General features: G+C 33.6%; 2 protein-coding genes across 5 annotated transcripts in view; one reads left to right on the plus strand and one right to left on the minus strand.

Annotated features, from left to right (window-relative positions):
* The first annotated feature begins 763 nt into the window (after positions 1–763).
* The window catches only part of Ndf (Nucleosome-destabilizing factor), a 35,495-nt gene continuing 15,833 nt past the window's right edge, over positions 764–20,425 (plus strand). Inside the window, exons 1-7 of the mRNA XM_072901452.1 lie at positions 764–909; positions 997–1,033; positions 2,248–2,336; positions 2,437–2,563; positions 2,821–2,922; positions 3,017–3,211; positions 4,863–5,036. Of these exons, the coding sequence (XP_072757553.1) occupies positions 875–909; positions 997–1,033; positions 2,248–2,336; positions 2,437–2,563; positions 2,821–2,922; positions 3,017–3,211; positions 4,863–5,036 (759 nt within the window). The 5' untranslated portion in view covers positions 764–874. The remainder of the gene's footprint in view (positions 910–996; positions 1,034–2,247; positions 2,337–2,436; positions 2,564–2,820; positions 2,923–3,016; positions 3,212–4,862; positions 5,037–20,425) is intronic.
* On the minus strand, positions 9,490–16,555 carry LOC140670722 (uncharacterized). 4 transcript variants are annotated; one of them, XM_072901451.1, is made up of 4 exons: positions 16,299–16,555; positions 13,685–15,522; positions 13,127–13,409; positions 9,490–12,776 (listed from the first exon to the last, which is right to left on the minus strand). In XM_072901451.1, exons 2-4 carry the CDS (start codon positions 15,511–15,513, stop codon positions 12,114–12,116), a joined length of 2,775 nt encoding a protein of 924 aa, XP_072757552.1. In that variant the 5' UTR covers positions 15,514–15,522; positions 16,299–16,555; the 3' UTR covers positions 9,490–12,113. The 4 variants fall into 4 exon arrangements, with proteins under 4 accessions (XP_072757552.1, XP_072757550.1, XP_072757548.1 ...); XM_072901449.1 differs by having other exon boundaries at positions 15,954–16,555; XM_072901447.1 differs by having other exon boundaries at positions 15,845–16,555.

Below are 20,425 nucleotides of genomic sequence, written 5' to 3' on the forward strand. Positions count from 1 at the left end.
AGATGGAGAATATTTTTCTTTCTCTTTTACAGATTTTTATTACTTTCGTAGTACAATACTGCACTTCTTTTGATATTTTTTTCTAAATTATTTTAGTTTTTATATAAACCTTGTTGTCAAAGATTGCCAAAGTCGATGATATACTTTATCTGTCAATAAAGTACAGAAACTGCAGCTGGGAAGAAAATTTGAAGGATTTCTTAATTATAATTATAAAATTAACACACGGAAGATAAATTACACTTGATATAATCGAGGTCAGTGGAATCGGATCTCTAACTTTATTTTTCTCGTTTATATTTTATGATACCTAAGAAACTATTAATCTAGTTTAATTACATGTTTCAGCAATGTTGTCCTCGACATCACGAGAAGTTCGTCAACAATTACGATAAATTACGACTATGACTTAAATATAGAAGATAATCCGCGAAAATTCGGATTATCAAGACTCTCGGAGCATCGAGCGTTCTGATTGGACGCGGACACTTCTGTCATTGAAAACCGATCCTTAGGACGGGATCCCAACTGCCGGAAGACAACGCGATGCACCGGAAACGTACCGTTAACAATTATAATAACTTTCTCACCGTTCTTTCAAACAATGTCGCAATACATTCTTCGCACATGGCGAATAACGCGTGGATGTAAAATTTACGCATCGCACGCAGAAACATCGTCAGCACCGTCAGTCCATGAAACCGTCACCCGCTTGACTAGCCATCCGGCGAAAATGGCAATAGTGGGGCGGGGCGCGGGGAAGGAGCGGCTCGGTTCACGTCGTCGCGCATAAACGACGCTCCGCTCGTCAGGCAATTGCTCCAGTCGCTCGCTGATCGTTACGGGAGCAGGTAGACAGATCCTCGTCGACGCGATGTCGGAAGTATTCAAATTGGGTGACTTAGTTTGGTGTGTATTAAGAGTGCGCATAATGCGATCGTGTATTTTAGTGGCACGCGTATACTAATCCTCCACGTTTCTCTTTCTGGCTTTCAGGGCGAAAATGAAGGGATTCTCGCCGTGGCCCGGCCGGGTAAGTGCTGTTACTCCCCCTCCCCCCCTTCGGTGACTATCGTAACGCGGGCTCTCTCGCTCGCGCTCCTCCCGTTAACGTCGTCTGCGCGCGCGCGCGCGCGCGCACGCACGCACGTACGTACGCATGCATGCACGCTCGTATTTGGCGGGCTTTGCCGCGTTCGCTCGCACGAGTTATTCCAGCACGATAACGTTCATCCTGGATTCTGCTGTCGACGCCGCTAGCTTTGACCCGCATCGCATCGCGTCGCGCGTCTCTCTTATCTCCCGCCACACCCGACCTTCGAATTCAAATTGGCGCGCAGGCCGCGGAAATATAACCTAAATCCTGTACACGAAATTATAACGCGGTCTCTCTTTGCTATCCTACCCTCTCTTTCTCTCTTCTATTCGGCGAAAGCAAATCGTCACAGATTTCCAAACTCTTCATCGTCGATGTATATCAAGTATTAGTAGTTGAAATCTGCTATCGTCGAGATTTCGGAATTTGTCCCGCGTAATCTGGCTATCTTTTATTTGATTGGCGGTAACGCGCATGACGTCAAATACTAGTGTGTCGGAGCGGGTCTGATTACGTCTGATCAGCTTGTCGCAGCATTTTTTAGATTTGTAATGAAATAAATGCATATTTTCCTTTAGAAGAAAAAATAGAACGTAAGAGACGTAACTCTCTCTTTGAAACCCCTCGGATTTTACGTGATAATCACATATGTTTTGCGACAGAGACGTACGAAGATCGGTAGTGGCTTATAAAATTATCGTTTTGATGTTACTTCATCATAATATTAAATGATTTTATCTTCAGATTATTTTAATTTACATAAATATAAAAATTTATTTTTTTAAACATAAATAGATAATTTGATTTATGGATAGATAATTATTATTCGATAAGAGTATTGTTTGAATTATTTTAATAATATATTCATATCTCTGACAGTATATTTATTAATATTTTTCTATCAATTTTATATCATGAAAAACATGTACAGATATTGAAAGTTAACAATTGTGATGTTATTTATGCTTTGTAAATGAGATTATATCAAAATATTTTATTATAATTAATTTTCAAATGATTGCATATCTATCTTTTTTCTATATAAAGGTTGATATATAATGTGTTTTAAATGGATTTATAAATAAAAAAGAAAAAAATGTAATTATCAATATACATTAGGCTATATAATAATTTTATAATGGCATGTAAAGGTGTCAGTTCCTTCAAAGGACTTAAAGAAGCCTGCAAATACTAAAAAGGGACCAGTCCAATGTATTTTTTTCTTTGGGACAAACAATTAGTAAGTTTTATTTATAAATTGTATTTATATATTCATTTAATTGTAATTATATATTTATAATATGTTATTTTTTACATATTCTTTAATGTCTTTTTTGTAGTGCGTGGATAGAAGAATCCCACATTAAACCGTACCAAGAGTTTAAAGATACTTTAGTGAAATCTAGCAAGTCTGGCGCATTCAAAGATGCAGTAGAAGCCATAGAAGAATTTATCGCCAAAGGAGAAGTAAGTTTAAAATTTTTATATATCTTATTTCTGATAATTTTATTTTTAACTCTATATATTATTATTTATATATGTATATAATAATACAGTATTAATAATGCAGTTATTAACAAATATAATGTTATTAATTACATTAAATATTAGTAATGAAACATCTTTTATGTATTAGAAATAATCTAAGAACAAAAATTAAAAACAAAATATCAAATTAATCTTGAATAATGATGAAAATGTTAATATCTATTGATATGCATTAGGTATTTGAAGATGGCTTGGATCCAGATTCTCTCTTCGATAAACTTAAAGAAGAGACTGTAACTGAAAAGAAACCTGTGGTCAAAACACCAAAACCTCGTAAGGTGAGTAGCATATATATCTCGCATTTTTCCACAATTATTAAAAATGTTAATTACATTTTGTATTATATATGCATGCAAACAATTATTGCTACAGGAAGGAACAAAAACTCCTAAACGATTAAGCGACAGTGGTTCAGGTGATCGTCGACCTGCTAAAAAGCAGCGAAGAGAATCAAGTACCAGCAATAGCAATAGAATCGGTAGTGTCAGTCCTACACTGAATCATTCTTCTACTCCTGCTAGAAAAACGGGCTCGCTTCTAAACAGACCGGCAAATGTCACCAGACCTGTGAGTAATCGACATCTTTCAAATTTGTTGATAGAAAAAATTTATTGTATTTTATCGTGAGTATTAACACAAGTAAATTTTAGAACATATGATTTAATATAATATTATTAAATCTGAAATAAATTTGATTTTGATACTATAAGTGCATAAATTTGATTTCGATACTATAAGTGTATATTTTCTAGAATTGAGATTAGATCATTATAGAAAATTATATTTTGTTTTTAAATATCTAGAGCTATACCTTTTGCATTTAGCACTAAATATAATTGTTTAAATTAGCATTTTTTTATTCATATCTAGTATCCATGAACACATTATGTAGGATGTTATCATAGGCTGAGAATCGGATGGTATACGTGCGCGGAATGTTCCGTATATATACGCGTTGTGTCTCAGTGCCGTACGTAGCTATACAGTGATCCCGATCCTATACTTGTTGGTTACAAATACATAATTTTATTTTAGTTTTACTAAAATATATTGAAAAAATATATTTCTTTTTATGAAAATGTAATTTATAAACTAAAGAATTTTTTAATTTATTTATAAATTTTAATAAAAATAATAAGATATTTAATTATATCCTTAGACTCGAGGACATACCAGATGTTAATTAAAGATTTTGCAAATTTAAGGATATTTTTCTTGAATTCTTTAATAATTACTTATTACTTAAATATTTTATAATATTTATAATTTCAAAAATATTAATTTTACAATGTTATGTTAAAAGACATTATGTGCATGTGTGTGTACACACACACACACACACACACACATGTAGATACACAAAATATGTGTATATACATATAAAAATTTAATGATTGTTATACATTCATTAAAAATTGTACATTATATATTCATTAGAAAATTGTGCTACTCTAAATGTATATATTATAAGGCATGAAAAATATCTACTTACTTGTTAGAAAAAAACAGGATTTAAAAAAAATTATCGGATTTTGTACGTTCTAGAAATGTAATTTATAACAAAATTCTTTTATCTAATTATTTATAGCTTAATAATTCATTATTTTTTATGATTAATCTTAATAATTATGATAAAGGATTTCTATATATTGGAAAAATCTTTGAAAAAGAATGTCTTTTTTTTAATTATAATAGATTTTTTTAAAAGAGTTTTCTGAAATATATTTTTGGGAAAAGTTTTTCAACATGAGTTTTCATGATTTCCGAATTTTTAGTATAAACATTTTGGTTATCAAGAATTTACTAAAAATTCTATCAAATTAAATTTTAATTATAATTAATTACAAAAACATTCTTTATTAAAATTTAATTCATCAGAAAATTGTTTAATTTTTTATTACTCATAAATAAAATAACAATATTTTTAATTCGAATATTGAGATAGCTACTACTGAAAACATATATATATATACATATATATGCAACATTTATGACAAATATAATTAAATTAGAAAACTATAATTATTTTAAATAACATTTTAAATGAAAATTTATACCAATTGAATTGTGTGTATATGTGTATGTGTGTTACAAAAGAAATATTTGTCATTATTTAAAAACGTTTATTTTTATATGTAATTTTTTTTTTTTAGAAAATATTTACCTAATAGTTTGTATAGGTTCCGCTTCCGTAATATTTCTTTATCTTTTTCGCCAGGTCACGCCGCCTCTAGATCTCGAAACGATGTCAAAAACCCTCAAGGAGAAGAACATTCTCCCATCGAATCTGAAATTTGGTTTTCTTGGACTCGGCATCATGGGTAGCGGTATAGTGAAAAATTTGATCAACAGTGGTCATAGCGTGATCGTGTGGAATCGGACGCAAGAAAAGGTATGTATAAATATTTTTTTTCCACTGTACAGCGTACATAGAAACTTTTTTCTGATGCGTTATAATTAAAATACGCATATTATTATTATTATTATTAAGTATATTTATCTCGCATTAATAATTGCATTTTTATAAATGCATAAATAATGCATATAAAATTTGTTATATATTAGCTCATTTAAAATAGCTTAAAACTTATACTATTTAAAATGAAAAACATTAAGGGTTGTTGAAAAAAATCCAGAGTATCACAATAAACAATTTATTAACTGAAGAGGTTTATTAACTTAAGAAGTTGAGCAGACGTTATCTCGATCGAAAGAAATAACTCAAAATTATTTTCGCCAACATTGTCTCGATCGAAATAAATAACTCGGAATTATTTTCACAAAAATCAACAAGTCACCTATTACAAATGGTTTTAGGTCTTTTACATCGCTTAATCGATTTTTTAAAATTACCTAATCACTCAATCTTTTATTTTTCAATGTGAATATTGCTTGAATAATTCTCGATATGAAAATCAGTGCCGTTGCTTATTCAGATAATGAAGCGTGCAGGTTTAAGAAATAACAATCTATTGCACTTATTTATTGTTCTTTTTGATATATCTGTGGTATCTCTCAGAGTAGAAAATAAAAAAAAAACGATATTCTTACGGAGGTAAGCATAAGAATTGATTGGTATTTTAACGATGGAAATCAGATTAAATTCTTGAAATGAAAATAGCACTTCAGCTGCAAAAAGAAATTTTAAAACATATATATATATATATATATATATATATATATATTTGTATTTCGGATGTTCCCTCTTCGGTACCCAACTTTTGTAACACAAACAATAGATATATAACCTGATTACATTGATATATTTTTAACAAATTCATTTATTGGCAATCACTTATTGTTAATGAAAAATTCGCTATACATTTTCTAAATCTTGATCTTTATGCATAATTTATTTTCTTTTTAATACTTTAAATTCAGTAATTAAAAAAGTTAATAAGTAAATATATTATTTTTATAATAGTTCCGAGAACAAAATTTGCTATCATCATATCACTCTACAATTAATTGCACCAAAAAAGATATTCAAGTATATCGAATAATTCTCTCTCTTTCTCTCTTTCACAAGCTCTATATTCAAAAATACATTGAAAATTTAAATCATTCCTTAAAAGTTCAGCCAGTTTCGATATTTCAGTCAGAACATTTTGCATATTAAAAAAGTATTTTTCTCATCACTAAAAATGTTCCTATAATATAAATTTTTACTACAAAATTATTTCTTATGATAGTATTTCCGTTAAAAAACGGTATTTTTTATAAAGTCTTTCTATCTTACATATTAACAGATGGAATACATTTTATAATCTAATTTTCTAATTTCTATTTCTATAATTATTTACACATACATATAGATAGTGGCGTAACTAATTTTTAATTTACTAACAATAAATTTTTATTTTTTAATTTAAAAATAAAGAACCTCTTGTCTGTACTTTAATTTGCAAAATTAGAAAAAAGTATAAAAAATAATACATTTCTTAATTTATATAAATATTTAGTTATTAGAAAACAATAAGAAAACATTTTTGTCAATAAAAGGAGAGAGATAGATTTATACTTTAATATTATTAAAATTTTGTACATTCTCAATTCTTTCTCTAATAGGTTCTCTAATGTCATGAATTTTAAAGTACTGATTACCCACCTTTAATATTCATTACGCCACTGTCAATATAATAATATATTAGAACGCGAAAAGTTTTTACTGGAAAACAATTTGTTATGATTTTTATTCTTAATTATCAATAGCGCGGTTAGCGTTCTTCACGCTATAGTTAATTTACATGTGCGCTACACGCGCCTCACTCTTTCGTTATAAGGCTTCATAATTTAAAACGATGTATAAAAAATATACATGCTGGAAGCATAAGTACAACTTCTGATGTATGAAGGAACAGAAAAAAATTCTCTCACCTAAGATTCGATGTGCCATGATGCAAGTAATTAATTTAAACTATTCTCTAAGCATAGTAATTTTCAGATTTCTCATTTTTCGTTTACTTCCAAGAACGTTTACCTCTAGTCTGGTTATATAATACAGTAATACAGATTGGTTTAACTACATTTAGAAATACGCGGTTAAATAAATCAATCGGATTTATTTTCTTATATATTTTCTCACGTATTTATATAAAATAAATAATCAAATTAAAAAGAACGAAGGATTTATTGATACTAATCCCTCTGCAGTTAAATATATTTTTTAGTCAATTGTTCATAATAACTGCGACATGATATTGAGTAATAAAAATTTAAAAATTAATTTCCTTTAAATAACAGAATTTATATCAAGTTGACAGTTATTAATTTTAAACACTTTCGATGTAAATTTCATTTCTGCATGATACCATCGTTTGTTAATAAAATGTTCATTATCGAATTACACACTTAATAGAAAAAAAAGCAAGTCTAAATGTTGATGCATAAACATACATATGTATGATTGCCTGTGAATTGGGATTGTAACAAGTGTTCTCTTTGGAATGTGTATAGGAGTGAATCGATAGGTTTGACAAACATTACACAGAAGCCAATCATATATATATATATATATATATATATATATTGAAATCAATATTTACGTATTAGCATCTGCGGTTCTTATTAGTTCTTTGCTATCGATATTTTATATTGAAAAATCTTTTTATTTTTTTCATTATTAAAAGTAGTTTAATAACTCTAAACAATCCTTCTTGAATTATCATTGCGACGATAGTAAAGAAAAAATATATAGAAAGATTAATCTTAAATAAGAAAGTATTGGAAGTGGAACACACAGAGTTGTAAACAGAGAGAAATTCAATCTTGTTAAAAGTTTCGACACAGAAAAAATACATACTCAAAACAGTATTATCAGAGAGGAGTTATATATATATAATTATAACAATTTTCACAATATGCAAATCATATCTCATAAGATGTTATTTTGGAAAATCGATTTCGCCATTTTTAGATATTATCTCTAAAACTGCTGTAATTGTACCGCTTCTGACAAATTTATATTAATAATAAAACTCATTGCGTAAATGATGATCAATTATCAATCTATTCAAATTTTTAATAAGGTTTTGAATTAACTTTACAAGTTTACAATGGCAAATAGATATATGTTAGGTATATATATATATATATATATATATATATATATATATATATATATATATATATATATATATATATTATATATATGTAGTTATTTTACTCGACTCTGGATAAATTAGAGTGAAAATAATCTTTAAACTAGCACGCGAGCACTGATGAGGTTTTTGTGAGACTAAGTAGAATTAGGTTGCACTTTATATAGTGATACTATTACGACTTGTCGATCTAGATGAAGTATAGAATGCGTCCGAAAAGTTGGAAATCAATAGAAGGAAAGTATTATATTTTAATGAAAATAAGAGGAAATACTTTCTTAACAAAAATATGCGTAAATATTTTTTAATTTTCCCAAGAATGATTAGATTAATTACGAGTGTTCCATGCCTGCGGTAATTAAGTTTCCTTGAAATTAAATTAGTCATTTTAGGATACTAGTGTTATTAAAAAATTCTTATCTTCATTAATAAAACTTTTTTGATTATCCATATACAATAAATAATTGTAACTTACATAAAAAAGATAAATAAAAATTTAGTATCATTTTTAAAATAAAATTTCTCTGGATGAATAATCAGTTATAAGTTCTGTTATAAAGCAAATATATTGCATTTGCAATTATTTAAAATATATACTAAATTATACATATATTAGTCAAATTTTTACAACAGTGCAAGCAAATTTATTAACAGCTAAAACATGAATAAATCAAAAGAGCATATCAAATATTACTGCTATATATATTTATTATACATAATGTAGTATATACTATATGTTAGTTATGTTGAACATTTAGCAGTAATATTTGATATGCTCTTTGGATTTATTTATACATGTTTTAGCTGTTAATAAATTTGTTTGCACTGTTGTAAAAATTGTGAGAAGCATATGTAAAAAAGTACGTATTTGCATTATAATTGCAATTATGTATTTTAGTATTTAAATAAATAGAACTTGGCAATTGCACACACAAAAGTGTTAAATCCGACAACAGAATATAAACTTCTCTTTTTAATTTTTACAGAAATTTTTAATTGATTCATGTTAAATTTATATTTGTTTATTACCGTTTAACGGTTTGTTAGACGTAGAAAATCATCTATTTTTTTATCGATCAATACTTAAAAATACTGTTACATCAGATAGATTCAATTTCATTATAGTAAATATTTTTCATCGATCACGTATAACTGTATTTATTAGAAACTTTTTCTATTGATTTTTTTATAAGACTCATTAGGTGAGTTAATGAAACGTTTGAAAGATTAATATCTGTTTATTTCGTGATTATCGAAACTTCCTTATTGTTAATTAAGTCTTCATCCAACTTTCACTGAGGAAATGTGTATTCCTTCATCAAGTTTGAATCTGATGACTTATTGATTTCCATTTTTTTTCGACATAGAATATGCTTCCCCTAGTATCATTATGATGCTGTAACACTAAGAGCTGCCTATATGGTTTCCACCATGATTACGCTTCGTCTTGTATATCCCGTACGCGGCCTCCCCTCTGTCTAACTCGGAGGAAACATGATAAAACTTTATCTCTCGCGTAACGCCGCTAACGCGATCCAAAAATAACGACAACGCTCTCCTGGCCTCGGTCATTTTCCTTTTTGTTCCGTCCACTAATATTGTTGTTATTGTGACTCAATCGTTTCTATGATCAGCAGCGTTATTTACATAGATAATCGCAGGTGTTCTTTTTCATCGCGTGACTTTTTCGATATGAAAGCATGTTTTTTTGTGATTCAATTGAGATGATTGATGAATTCCTAAGCGAAAATGCTAAATCCATAAATATTTGACATTAAGACTTCTTAAAAGCAAGTTCTTCGAAACAAATATTTTGTTGTCTCCGATATTTTTATACTTATATTTCAATATATTAATAAACTATAAAATAATTTTTAATTAACTATTAATTAATTAACATAAGATTGTCATTTTATATTTGAAAATAATATCGAGTTTTTTATTTTTTATATGTATATTCATCAATCACATAACTTAAAATTTAATATTTTTTTCATGAATAATATTATTTTTCTCATCAATAATCCCATAGATTCTGCAATGTAAAGCTAATAGAATAAAATAGAATTAAAGTTTATTGAGGCTCAAATGATCTTAGAAATCAGATTTAAAAAAAAAGAATCTTCGAGATAAATTTTCTTTAAAGATAATCGAGATCATCTTATAAAGATGGTAAAGTTAATATATTTAAATAAACTCTTTGATTTTAAAAAATTTTTCTTCTAGATTATTATTAATAAATTTTGAATCATTTTATTCAGAGAGGATTTTGTTTATAGGTGATTTTTTTATTAAGTTTTTTTTCGCACACTGTGATTAAAAAAATCACAATTTATTAAATAGTTTTAAATTGGATTTGACTAATTATGCACAATCTACTCTTTTTGTATTCTTCAATTGTCACTTTTACTTTTCTAGCTCGAATACTAAATAATATTGCAATGATAATCTCAGTAATTAGAATCCATGTTAGATTGTTTAGAGTTAGCTACAATGATTATCAGAATTGATATACTGTTCATTGCTAATTAGCGCTCTTATCTTTCTACATTAATACGTGTTTAAGAAAAGTCGCTGAAATTAAACTTTCAAATCGAATCAATATATTTTTCTGCAAGAGATCTCGCGAAATGGAATTTTGGATGAGGATTAAGACATAGAGAAAGACGGGGCTTGGCGACGGTTCGTCAAGATTTATTCAACAAAAGGACGCATTCTTGAAAAACGTGCATAAGAGCAACTTCATTGCAATTAAAACTGTACATACAATTTCTTTCTCAGAAGCGGTACTTCGATTCCAAAAATTCTATATAACAGGCAATAATTTCTTTCATTTTTTTTTTTTTTTTTTTTTTGTAATAAACACGAACAATTGGATATGTTCCTACGATGATTAAAAAATTAAGTACGTACGTTCGTTATACTTTCCGGTACATGTTTCCTTCTTTTCTCTCTCTTCGATAAGACATATATATGTGTGTGTATATTTCTATGTCTCAAACAATTTGTAATTTACTACGTTAAACACAAACGATTAAAAAAAAAAAAAAAAGAGATGCGAGCAAACGCGACCAGCGTTCTTTATCATTTTTCGATTATTCGCGAGGAAATCGAGACCAAAAAGAGAAATTAAAATAAATGATTACGAATCGATCTTCATTGTTTTCAGTCTTTCGCAACAGAAAATGAAATCCGAATTTTTTTCGCGGGCACTGCTACATAAAACTTTTACGCATATTGACAGAAAAGTTAAGAATGATTCTTTGCAGAAATCACAATCTTAAGATTTGTAGAATTGACAATTAGGTGAAGTTTTTTTTCTCACCGCGCTCGTTAGAGAAAATTAATTTATAATTGAGTTGATGAATCGTGAAATGCAATTTGCATATTTTTATCTTTATTCCTTCATCTTCTCGGATGATATCGGTCATCCAAAAATGATGACACACTGAAAAGCACACATTGCTTGATGAGACGGACAGATTGCAAGGTCGACTATACCAACAGAGTCCTTGGAAACTGTCCGCATTTTTTTTTGTTCTTCTAAGTTAACACACGCACACACTTGTTGCAATCGACAGTCTCGATCTCAGCAGAAGAAAGATCTTCCGTTTCCTTGGCACTGGCACTCGAGTTTTTTGAATTGTCTTCTAGGACACTCTACAAATCAGTCGTACAATCAAAACCGGAAGAAGCTTCGAGCAGTCTTCTCGATATCGAAGACACCAATTCACTTATTGAACAGAATAACGATTATTTTTCCATTCTATTCCACCTTATCGATTATTCGAGAACAGTTTCTCTTTATATTTTTGATAACTTAAACGATAGCAGGAACCCATTCTTGACTGCTTTATTAACGCTGCCGGCTAGAGTTTAGTCTCACGTGGAAGATCAGATAGACTGTTGCTACGTGCTAAAAGTCCCAGGGTTTCCGGAATCTCTTTCCGCGGTTCTTTGGCCAGAATGTCTATGTTATTGGGACCTCTAAAGATTGGCTTTTTACTGTTTTCGCAATTGTTGCACACAGATAACATGCTGTCATACTCGTCGATACATTGTAGCATCGTTGAAGTAGATAACATCGAGATGAGCCCTGGAGGCGGTGGTGGTGGACCACTCTCTTCGATGTAGTTGATGTGAACGCCATCCATCACGTTTTGAGCATGCGGACTGGCCAACGATAGCTCAGTCGGTGTGTAATATTCGCTATTAACATCCTCCAAACTTGGCCCCGCTGTTAGATCATCAATCTTAGCCTTGAAATACGTATCTATGCCGTCGAGATCGTCCTTACTAGGATCGAACACCATGGAGTCGCTTTTTCCACACGAGCCGCTTCGGCAATTGTCGAAATATAGATTCGGCAGATTCTCCAGCACTTTGGCTAGTGTTTGCTGCTGGTACTTGTAACTCTCTCGCAATCGCAATACCTGATGAGCGCTGAACTTACGGATTTTGTTCCGTTGGAAGACGTAATTCTCGCGCACCCAATTTAGTTGACTGGTGGAATAATCCCTTACTCTCTTCACCTATGAAAAAGTAGAAAAATAGACGTTAGTATATATATTCAGTATATATTGCAAATATAACAATATCTCGCGTTATCTCATTATTATCGCGACGATTAATCCATATTACGTGACTGTTCGATCATGTTTTCTTGATAAAGAATTGTTTCGCTAACATCCAGATATAAATCAAAACGTACGATGTTACGAACTTTGTACGTATAAGATTTTTGTTACTTTGCACACACAACATTTTTTCGCATTGCAACAAAATCACGTAGATCAGATAGAAGCGCGAATATGATAATAAAAAAAATTGAATTTTTAATTGCGAAGAATACAATTCATAATAATCGCATAGAATATCGTACCTGATCATAATACTGATCTCTCAGCGCGGTCAGGTGACTGGTACCGTAATCTCGTATGTCACGTATATGCTGCATTTGACCTTCGTAGCTATCACGAATCCATTCCACTTGCTGAGCGCAGTTGTCTTTAATTCTATGTACCTGCTGTGTATAGTTCTCCCTCAGTCTTTCAAGCTGCTGGCTCTTGTACTGCTCAATGTTGTCGAGCATCTGATAGATCTGCTTAGCCCGTGGCGTTACTCCTACGCGTCTACAGCATAGGCACCACTTCATGCACCCACATCTGTGAAAGATACAGGAAAAGCATTAATAAAAGAGTACGAAAGAAATATCGTCAGAATTACTAGAGGTGAAATTATCGATTGCGCCCACTTTCCTGTGAGTCGTTCGCTCTACACTCAACAAAGTTCACGCTCTCGACAAACAGTTACTGTCACTGGCAAACTGTTAACGAATCGACAATACTGACAAGACATTTAATAGTGTTGCTAAGTGTACGATATATAAGAATACGATCTATATGCTTAATATATTTTACATATTACTATCGATACTCACTTCAACAATAAGTACCGCAGTAGTTGCAGCAACAGCGTCAATAGAAGGAACGCCGCAGCACTGATCGCACCGACGATAATGCTGAAGATTTTGATATTGTGCAAAGTTACTGGATCCATGTGTAACGTCACGTAGATGGTCTCGTTTGCGATCGGATTCACCGCTGTGCATTTGTACTTGCCCACATCTTGCCGTAGCAACATCGTGATGTAGAGAGAACCGTTCTCCAGAACACGTATACGGCGATCATCAATGATCGGCTGGTTCGACAACCACTTGTGTACGGACGGATGCTCGACGAAGGCATCGGGAAAAGCTGGATCTGGCATCCAGTGAAGAACCAGACCATTTGGAGTGACCCAGGTCAAGGAGGGGGCAGGATTTCCGCTGAACTCACATTCCAGCAACACCGAACTTAGGAGGCGATACTGCTGGGTATTGGTAGCTCGCACCAAAATTGGCGGACTACACTTGAGGTAACGCAATGTCTGCAGAGTGTCCACAGTGCCGCCCACTTTGTGGCCACATTTAAGTCCGCTCTGGAAAGCCGCTTGCAAATGCGTTCTACTCTCCGCCCACTTGACGAACCAGAACATACGACAGTCGCAAGCCCACGGATTGCCTTGCAGCTGCAGCTCATTTAATAGCGGCAGACTCGCCACATTCGCCGGTAGGAAGGTTAGATCGTTATTTCGCAGGTCGATTCTACGTAGAGATGGTGTCTCGTTTAGAGTCAATTGACCGATCTCGCGCAGCGGACTATTCCTGATCTCTAAAGTCTCCAGGTCGTTCAGACCCGCTAGATTCTCATTTCGGAGGTTTTCTAGTTTAGTCTCAGATAGCAGGAGGGTTCTAAGTTTCCTAGTAGATCGCCAGACCCCCGCGGGCAACGATGAGATCGGCAGATGACTCAGGCTGAGCCATCGTAGATTGGCGAGGCCTTGAAACGCGGTATCGGCGAGACGTGCGATTGGATTGTTCTCGAGATCGAGGTGCTCCAAGGTCGTGAGGTCACTAAAAAGGCCACGCGGCAGCGTGTCGATCTCATTTTTAGCGAGATCGAGCACTTTTAATTGAGTTAAACCGGAGAATAACCGAGACGGTAGCTTGGTCAACCGGTTACCGGCCAATCGTAACTCCTGCAGTTGTTGATTCGGTTGAAAGCTATGATCCGGCAGCGAAACCAATAGGTTACTACTGAGATCAAGTCGTAAGAGTTCCCTAGCGGGCGCGAACGCCTGATAAGGAAGTACGGAGAGCAGATTCGCCGCCAGACGAATCTCCCGAAGATGATTCAGGCCGTCGAACAACAACTGTGGTAGCGCGTGTAACCGGTTCCCGGTGAGGTTCAGGTACTGGAGTTGATGCAACGGATGGAAGACATCCGATGGCAGCTCGGACAGCCGATTATCACCTAGGTCGAGTCGCTCGAGGTGCAAGGTGGTGCGGAACACGCCAGATTCTACGTTCTCGATACCGCTTGACGTCCAGACCAGATTTTGCAATCCGATGGATGCCTCCAAGGCGGACACTGGAATCGCGGCCGCCTGAACTTTCTTCAACAACACGTTTGTAACATCTCGGGGCAAGCCGAGGCCAAGAAAATTGCGCTCCTCGCATGCCAGGATGCTGTTTGTGCACTTGCAACCACCGGGACATTTTATTTGCAAAGACGTAGCCGACGACGACGATGGCGACGATGTGATCGTGACTGACGACAGTATATCCGAGGGTGCACTCGTGACTCGCACCACTGCTAACGCAGCAACCAGAAAGACCAACCACCTCGAGTGCAGACCGCCGCTTTCCCTCGCCACCCGCTCCCGCATTCCTAAGACCTGCAACGTGACGATTTTCACGAATAGAGTAATCTCCCATGTTCCTGATAAAGGAACTTTCAAACATGAACTTTGACCGAGTTTTCTATGACCGTACCAAGACGCTCTACTAAACCGTATTCTAAACTATCTGTTAAACTAATCAAAAGATAAGGACTTTATTTATAACTCACAATCGAATTCTATTTTATTTCTTTTTTTTCTGTCCGCTCAACATTGACAATGATTACTCTACCACGTGTTTAGCATCCCTCGCATTCCTAAATATATTTCCTCCTTCCATGAGACATTCTGATGTTTTTTTTTTTGCTCTACTACCTACCGAGAATCACGGTCGTGTTCCCCGCAGGCTACCCCGAATATTTCGCTTCCAAGGACAAAGCGAAACGGATAGTAACACAAAGAGAAGAAGAGAGCTTTTGAAGCCTAACCGTTCGCGAGGAATCCGACGGCACCGTGTTTCACAACGACGGGTGTGTCGAAGAGTCTCCTGACGTAGCCGACGATGCTGACGATAAATGATGATTCGAAGATGATGGTATTAACAGCGTGTCGTTGTCCGTTAATGCCGTTGTGTTGCGCCGGTAACATAATTGCTCTCACCTATACCGTATCGTATCGGCACCGAGACAAGGGGCACCAAAAGACAAAATATCGCGGAAAAATATCAATCCACCAATAACGTTAAACCGACACCGGTGATCTCACGCATGCACGCACACACGGAGGATATACACGCGAAAACGGTTTATTTTCTTTCGTCTCTTATTCCCTACCCCTTCTCTCTCCCTCTTTATCACGCCTTTTCGTTCTCCTTCTCCTGCTCCTCCTTCTATTCGTCCCGATAACCGTCCAGGTCTGTGTCGCGCTTCGTGTGCAGCAACGCCGTAGCGCGCACCACTTGTCACGCGTGTCACATGACACGTTCGTGCATATCGCGTTCCCGGTGGCCAGCCGCATCCGCCCGCCACGCGTCAGATGCAAAAAGCGACTGTGGAACGGACGGAGCTCCGGCCGTGGCTCTGTCGCGGCAGCGGGCTCTCCTCGTGGCGACCACCGGTTCAGGCAAACCGGCAACGTCGCCGACTCCCCAGTCGGTCGGCGCCGACGCAGACTTCGTCGGCATCTCTCTGTGAAACGAGTAGGGTAAAAGAGAGAGAGAGAGAAAGGAGGGAGGGGAGGGAAGGAAGAAGAGGGCAATACCGGGTGCGTGAGAGAGGAAGAATCGCTGTGAAAGAGCGGCTCAACGAAAACAGCGACGAAGCAAGGGCAAAGAGGGTTTAGATAGAAGGCAGCCCTTCGGTAACGGCTCTGGTGAGCCTCGAATGCCTGGTGAGAGTTAGGGATTTCTCGGAGACCATTTTATTCGATGTTACGAATCCACCGAATACCCTCCGAAACACGTGTCATTGGCACGTCGACCCAAGTTTATTTCAGTATTCTGTTCGATACATCTAGTCATTTTTTCAACATTTTCTCGTAGGTGTTATTTCCAGAGGTGTTTCTGTCAGATTATCTTGGCCGTAAGCTCTCGTCTTCGAGCTACATCGCAATATCGTGATTAACGGTCTAAAATAATTTCAAGTTTAGTGCCAAATTAGCTGCTAAGTGTTTGATGTTGTTTCGTCGTTTAGAAAAAGATTACAACATTGATATGATTGAGAAAATGCATTTTAGTTGTGGTTAATTTCGGTTTGATTAACACTTCCTTGAACATTCTCAGCGAGAAAGAGAGAGAGAGAGAGAACCGTAAAGTTAATCAATTTCACATTGCTTCTGACACTGACAGTTCAAATTATAAATCTAACATCTCTAATAAAACGTGTTAATCCTTAAAAGTCACGTATGAATTATTTTAATTCTTAATATTTTAACAATAGAATATCCCGAAGACCTTAAAATATCAATAAAAAAATGTTCAAAATTTATTTTCTAATTTTTGTTATATATAATTATTTTCTACAGATGTCAAGAAATATATATATATATATATATATAAACTTTAGTAAATTTTTCCGAGCACTTTGAGACTAACCGTAACACGACATTGTGACCAATACGTCATCAAGAACAGAACAAAAAAAGTGTGACCAAAGATTAAACATACATTCACAGCCAAGGCTAAATAAATCTGATGTTTCTAGTTAAACATACTTAGAATTTATTATAAAATGAACAAGAAATCTTTTTTTTCTTCTAATATCATAAATGGAACTTCAAAAATAAGACCAGAGAATAATATGAATATAACTCTTTTTAATATTGGATTAAATCTGGAAGATAGATTTTATTCTAGCTTGCATTAAATAGGATCTTATAGATAAAGACATAACACCATAAATAGAACTTCTGGAAGCCATTCACATCATATAGCGAACAAAGTTATAGAATGTAGAATCAAGAAAACTATCGTTCCTCCTATTATAAGTAAAATTATCGATTATAAATAGCATATGTTTAATAGCTATATTTTGCGTTGAATGTTTTCAATTTGTTCAATGCAAATTTGTTTTTGCAAATGGAAAGACAATAACTGTTATCGCATTGTTTTGTTCAATCATTCGGAGACTATATCAAATATAGGAAGATAAAGAAATTTAGCTGTTTGCTGTGCTAACAGACTATACAGTTTCATGTCTGCGGTAGAATGGGGCCTTAAACTTTGATTCCCGCTAATGGAACCGGTCGTGCAGATGGTAGAATTTCACGAGCATCCTAACCAGAAACTCCCACGCTCGCTCGCGTTTAATCAAATCTATTTTGCCACGGTGCCTCGATGTCTAGCTATAACGGAAGCTTTTCTGGAAACCGCAATCATTCTTCAATGAATCAATCATGTGAGAAAAGACTAATAAAGTTAAATAAAATTGCGTTCAAGTCAAAATCTATTTGTATTAATCTATTAGTACAGATTCATATTAATTTATACTACTAGAATTGAAATGTAGAAATAAATATTTATTATAGTTTTTGTCTAAAAAATTTGTGAATTTTGAAGTTTCTAATAACAATAAATATATATAACGTTTGTTAATTACAATTCTTTTTGTTCTGATATTTTAGAATTTTAGAAATAATGATGCAGCATATTGCTAATGCAATACATTATTGTCTCTTCATTAAATGCAATATTATGAAATAAACAATTAGTAACTAGCATAAATTATATATTCTAGATAAGAACAAAGTACAATATTATCGCTGCATTTCGCCTTATCGAATAGACTATGAACATTGTAATATAGTTTCACTGTTTCTAATGTGACGTAAGCGAGAAATAAACGTGTTTTCACTTTTATTTCACTATCGAGTTTGTTCGTTTATTTTATTTTTGCTATGTTATATCTATTATATATCTTATACTTTATATATTTATTATTTTACTTTATACTACATTGCAGAAAATACATGAATAGTAATCTGTGAATCAATTCTTCGATTGCGGTATCGTTAAAGGATTTATTTATCAAATTCTACATATGTAAGTTTCTGTAAGGATATTTTGTATAACTGTTAACACGCGTTCGCTGTCATGTTTCGTTGATTTCTGTTTGAATGAAAAGGATATCGCATTTGATGCACGAGGAATGGAGGCGGGTTTGTCCCTCAGGTCTCCACCGTGCAATATCGATCCATGACCTAACTTTGTTCTTCGCTTTTGCCAGCAACGTACGAACCATTTGGAGTCGAATCGGAAACATCGTTCAACGCTGTTTCCAAGCTTAGGCGGAGATTTAGGATTTTACCCTCTTCCAAATCCGGAGTCGATTTAGAAAAGCTTTTCAGAAAGAAAGAGAGAGAGAGAGAGAGAGAGAGTCATATGTTCATTTACAAAACTTAATCAAAGTTTCTACCAAATGTGGAGCACCCTTTAAAATATATTAAATGTATTACAGGATGTAAAAAAATTTTTTTTTTATTTTAAATTTTGTAGTATTTGAAGAATTTGAAATCTTTATCGCTGGAAAAATGCTTTTGCATCAGACCGATTATAAGTCTTGTATGTCTCGCGATAATAGCGAGCAATTACATAACATGTCACTTATTTGCAAACAGTCGATTCATTGGCGGAGGCCAATGCGAATACACGATTCGTTTCGTTTTACAATCCTTAGGAGAGCCCGTTAATTGCGCACAATGCTGGCGCGCGAGGAAAACAATTTCGCGGCTGATTCAATGAGGTGAACGTCGTGGTGCTACGTCGTAATATTGCTTATTGCGCGAATCAGAAGCAATCATTTATCAATAAACTCCATCGTGATTTGCCTAAGAATCGTTATCTTTCGTGCCAAACACGCCTTACGAATAATCGAAGCTATTCGTCCTGGTGATAGATTCATTTTCTCTGCCATTGCATATAAAACGAAGGTCAATAATCCGATAAAACTATTTATATTGAACAAAGAATTTGCGATAGCACGATGTTATTAGAGAACGTCAATCGCATTTACGCAAGCTATAGGGGACGGAATGCGTCAAGCTTCGCTGTTTATATTATTTTAACAAAGACTTCGTATAAATACATGCGCAACTACTGCAAATTATAAAATTATTATTATACTAAAAATCGATAAGAGAAATATTCAAAATTATTTTATTTATAATTACCTCCGAGATGATTTGGCAAAAAAAGTGTATTTTATTAATACATTATTTTATTTGAATAAATATATTCAATTTTCGAAGTTAATATTTTTTAATTTGAAAATAGATGACGTAATATATTGTGTTTCTGATAAATTTCTTTCCTAAAATGTGGCGTCAATAATAAACGCGATTTTCTGGCGATTAACAACAGTATTACACGAAAAATTTTCCATTTCGATACTATATAGCTGCGTAATAATCATATAACGGTATACATTTAGAAAACGCTATCCGTGACGCAGACTATCGCGATTCG

Source organism: Anoplolepis gracilipes, chromosome 10, assembly GCF_047496725.1.
Source record: "Anoplolepis gracilipes chromosome 10, ASM4749672v1, whole genome shotgun sequence".
NCBI classification, from domain to species: domain Eukaryota; kingdom Metazoa; phylum Arthropoda; class Insecta; order Hymenoptera; family Formicidae; genus Anoplolepis; species Anoplolepis gracilipes.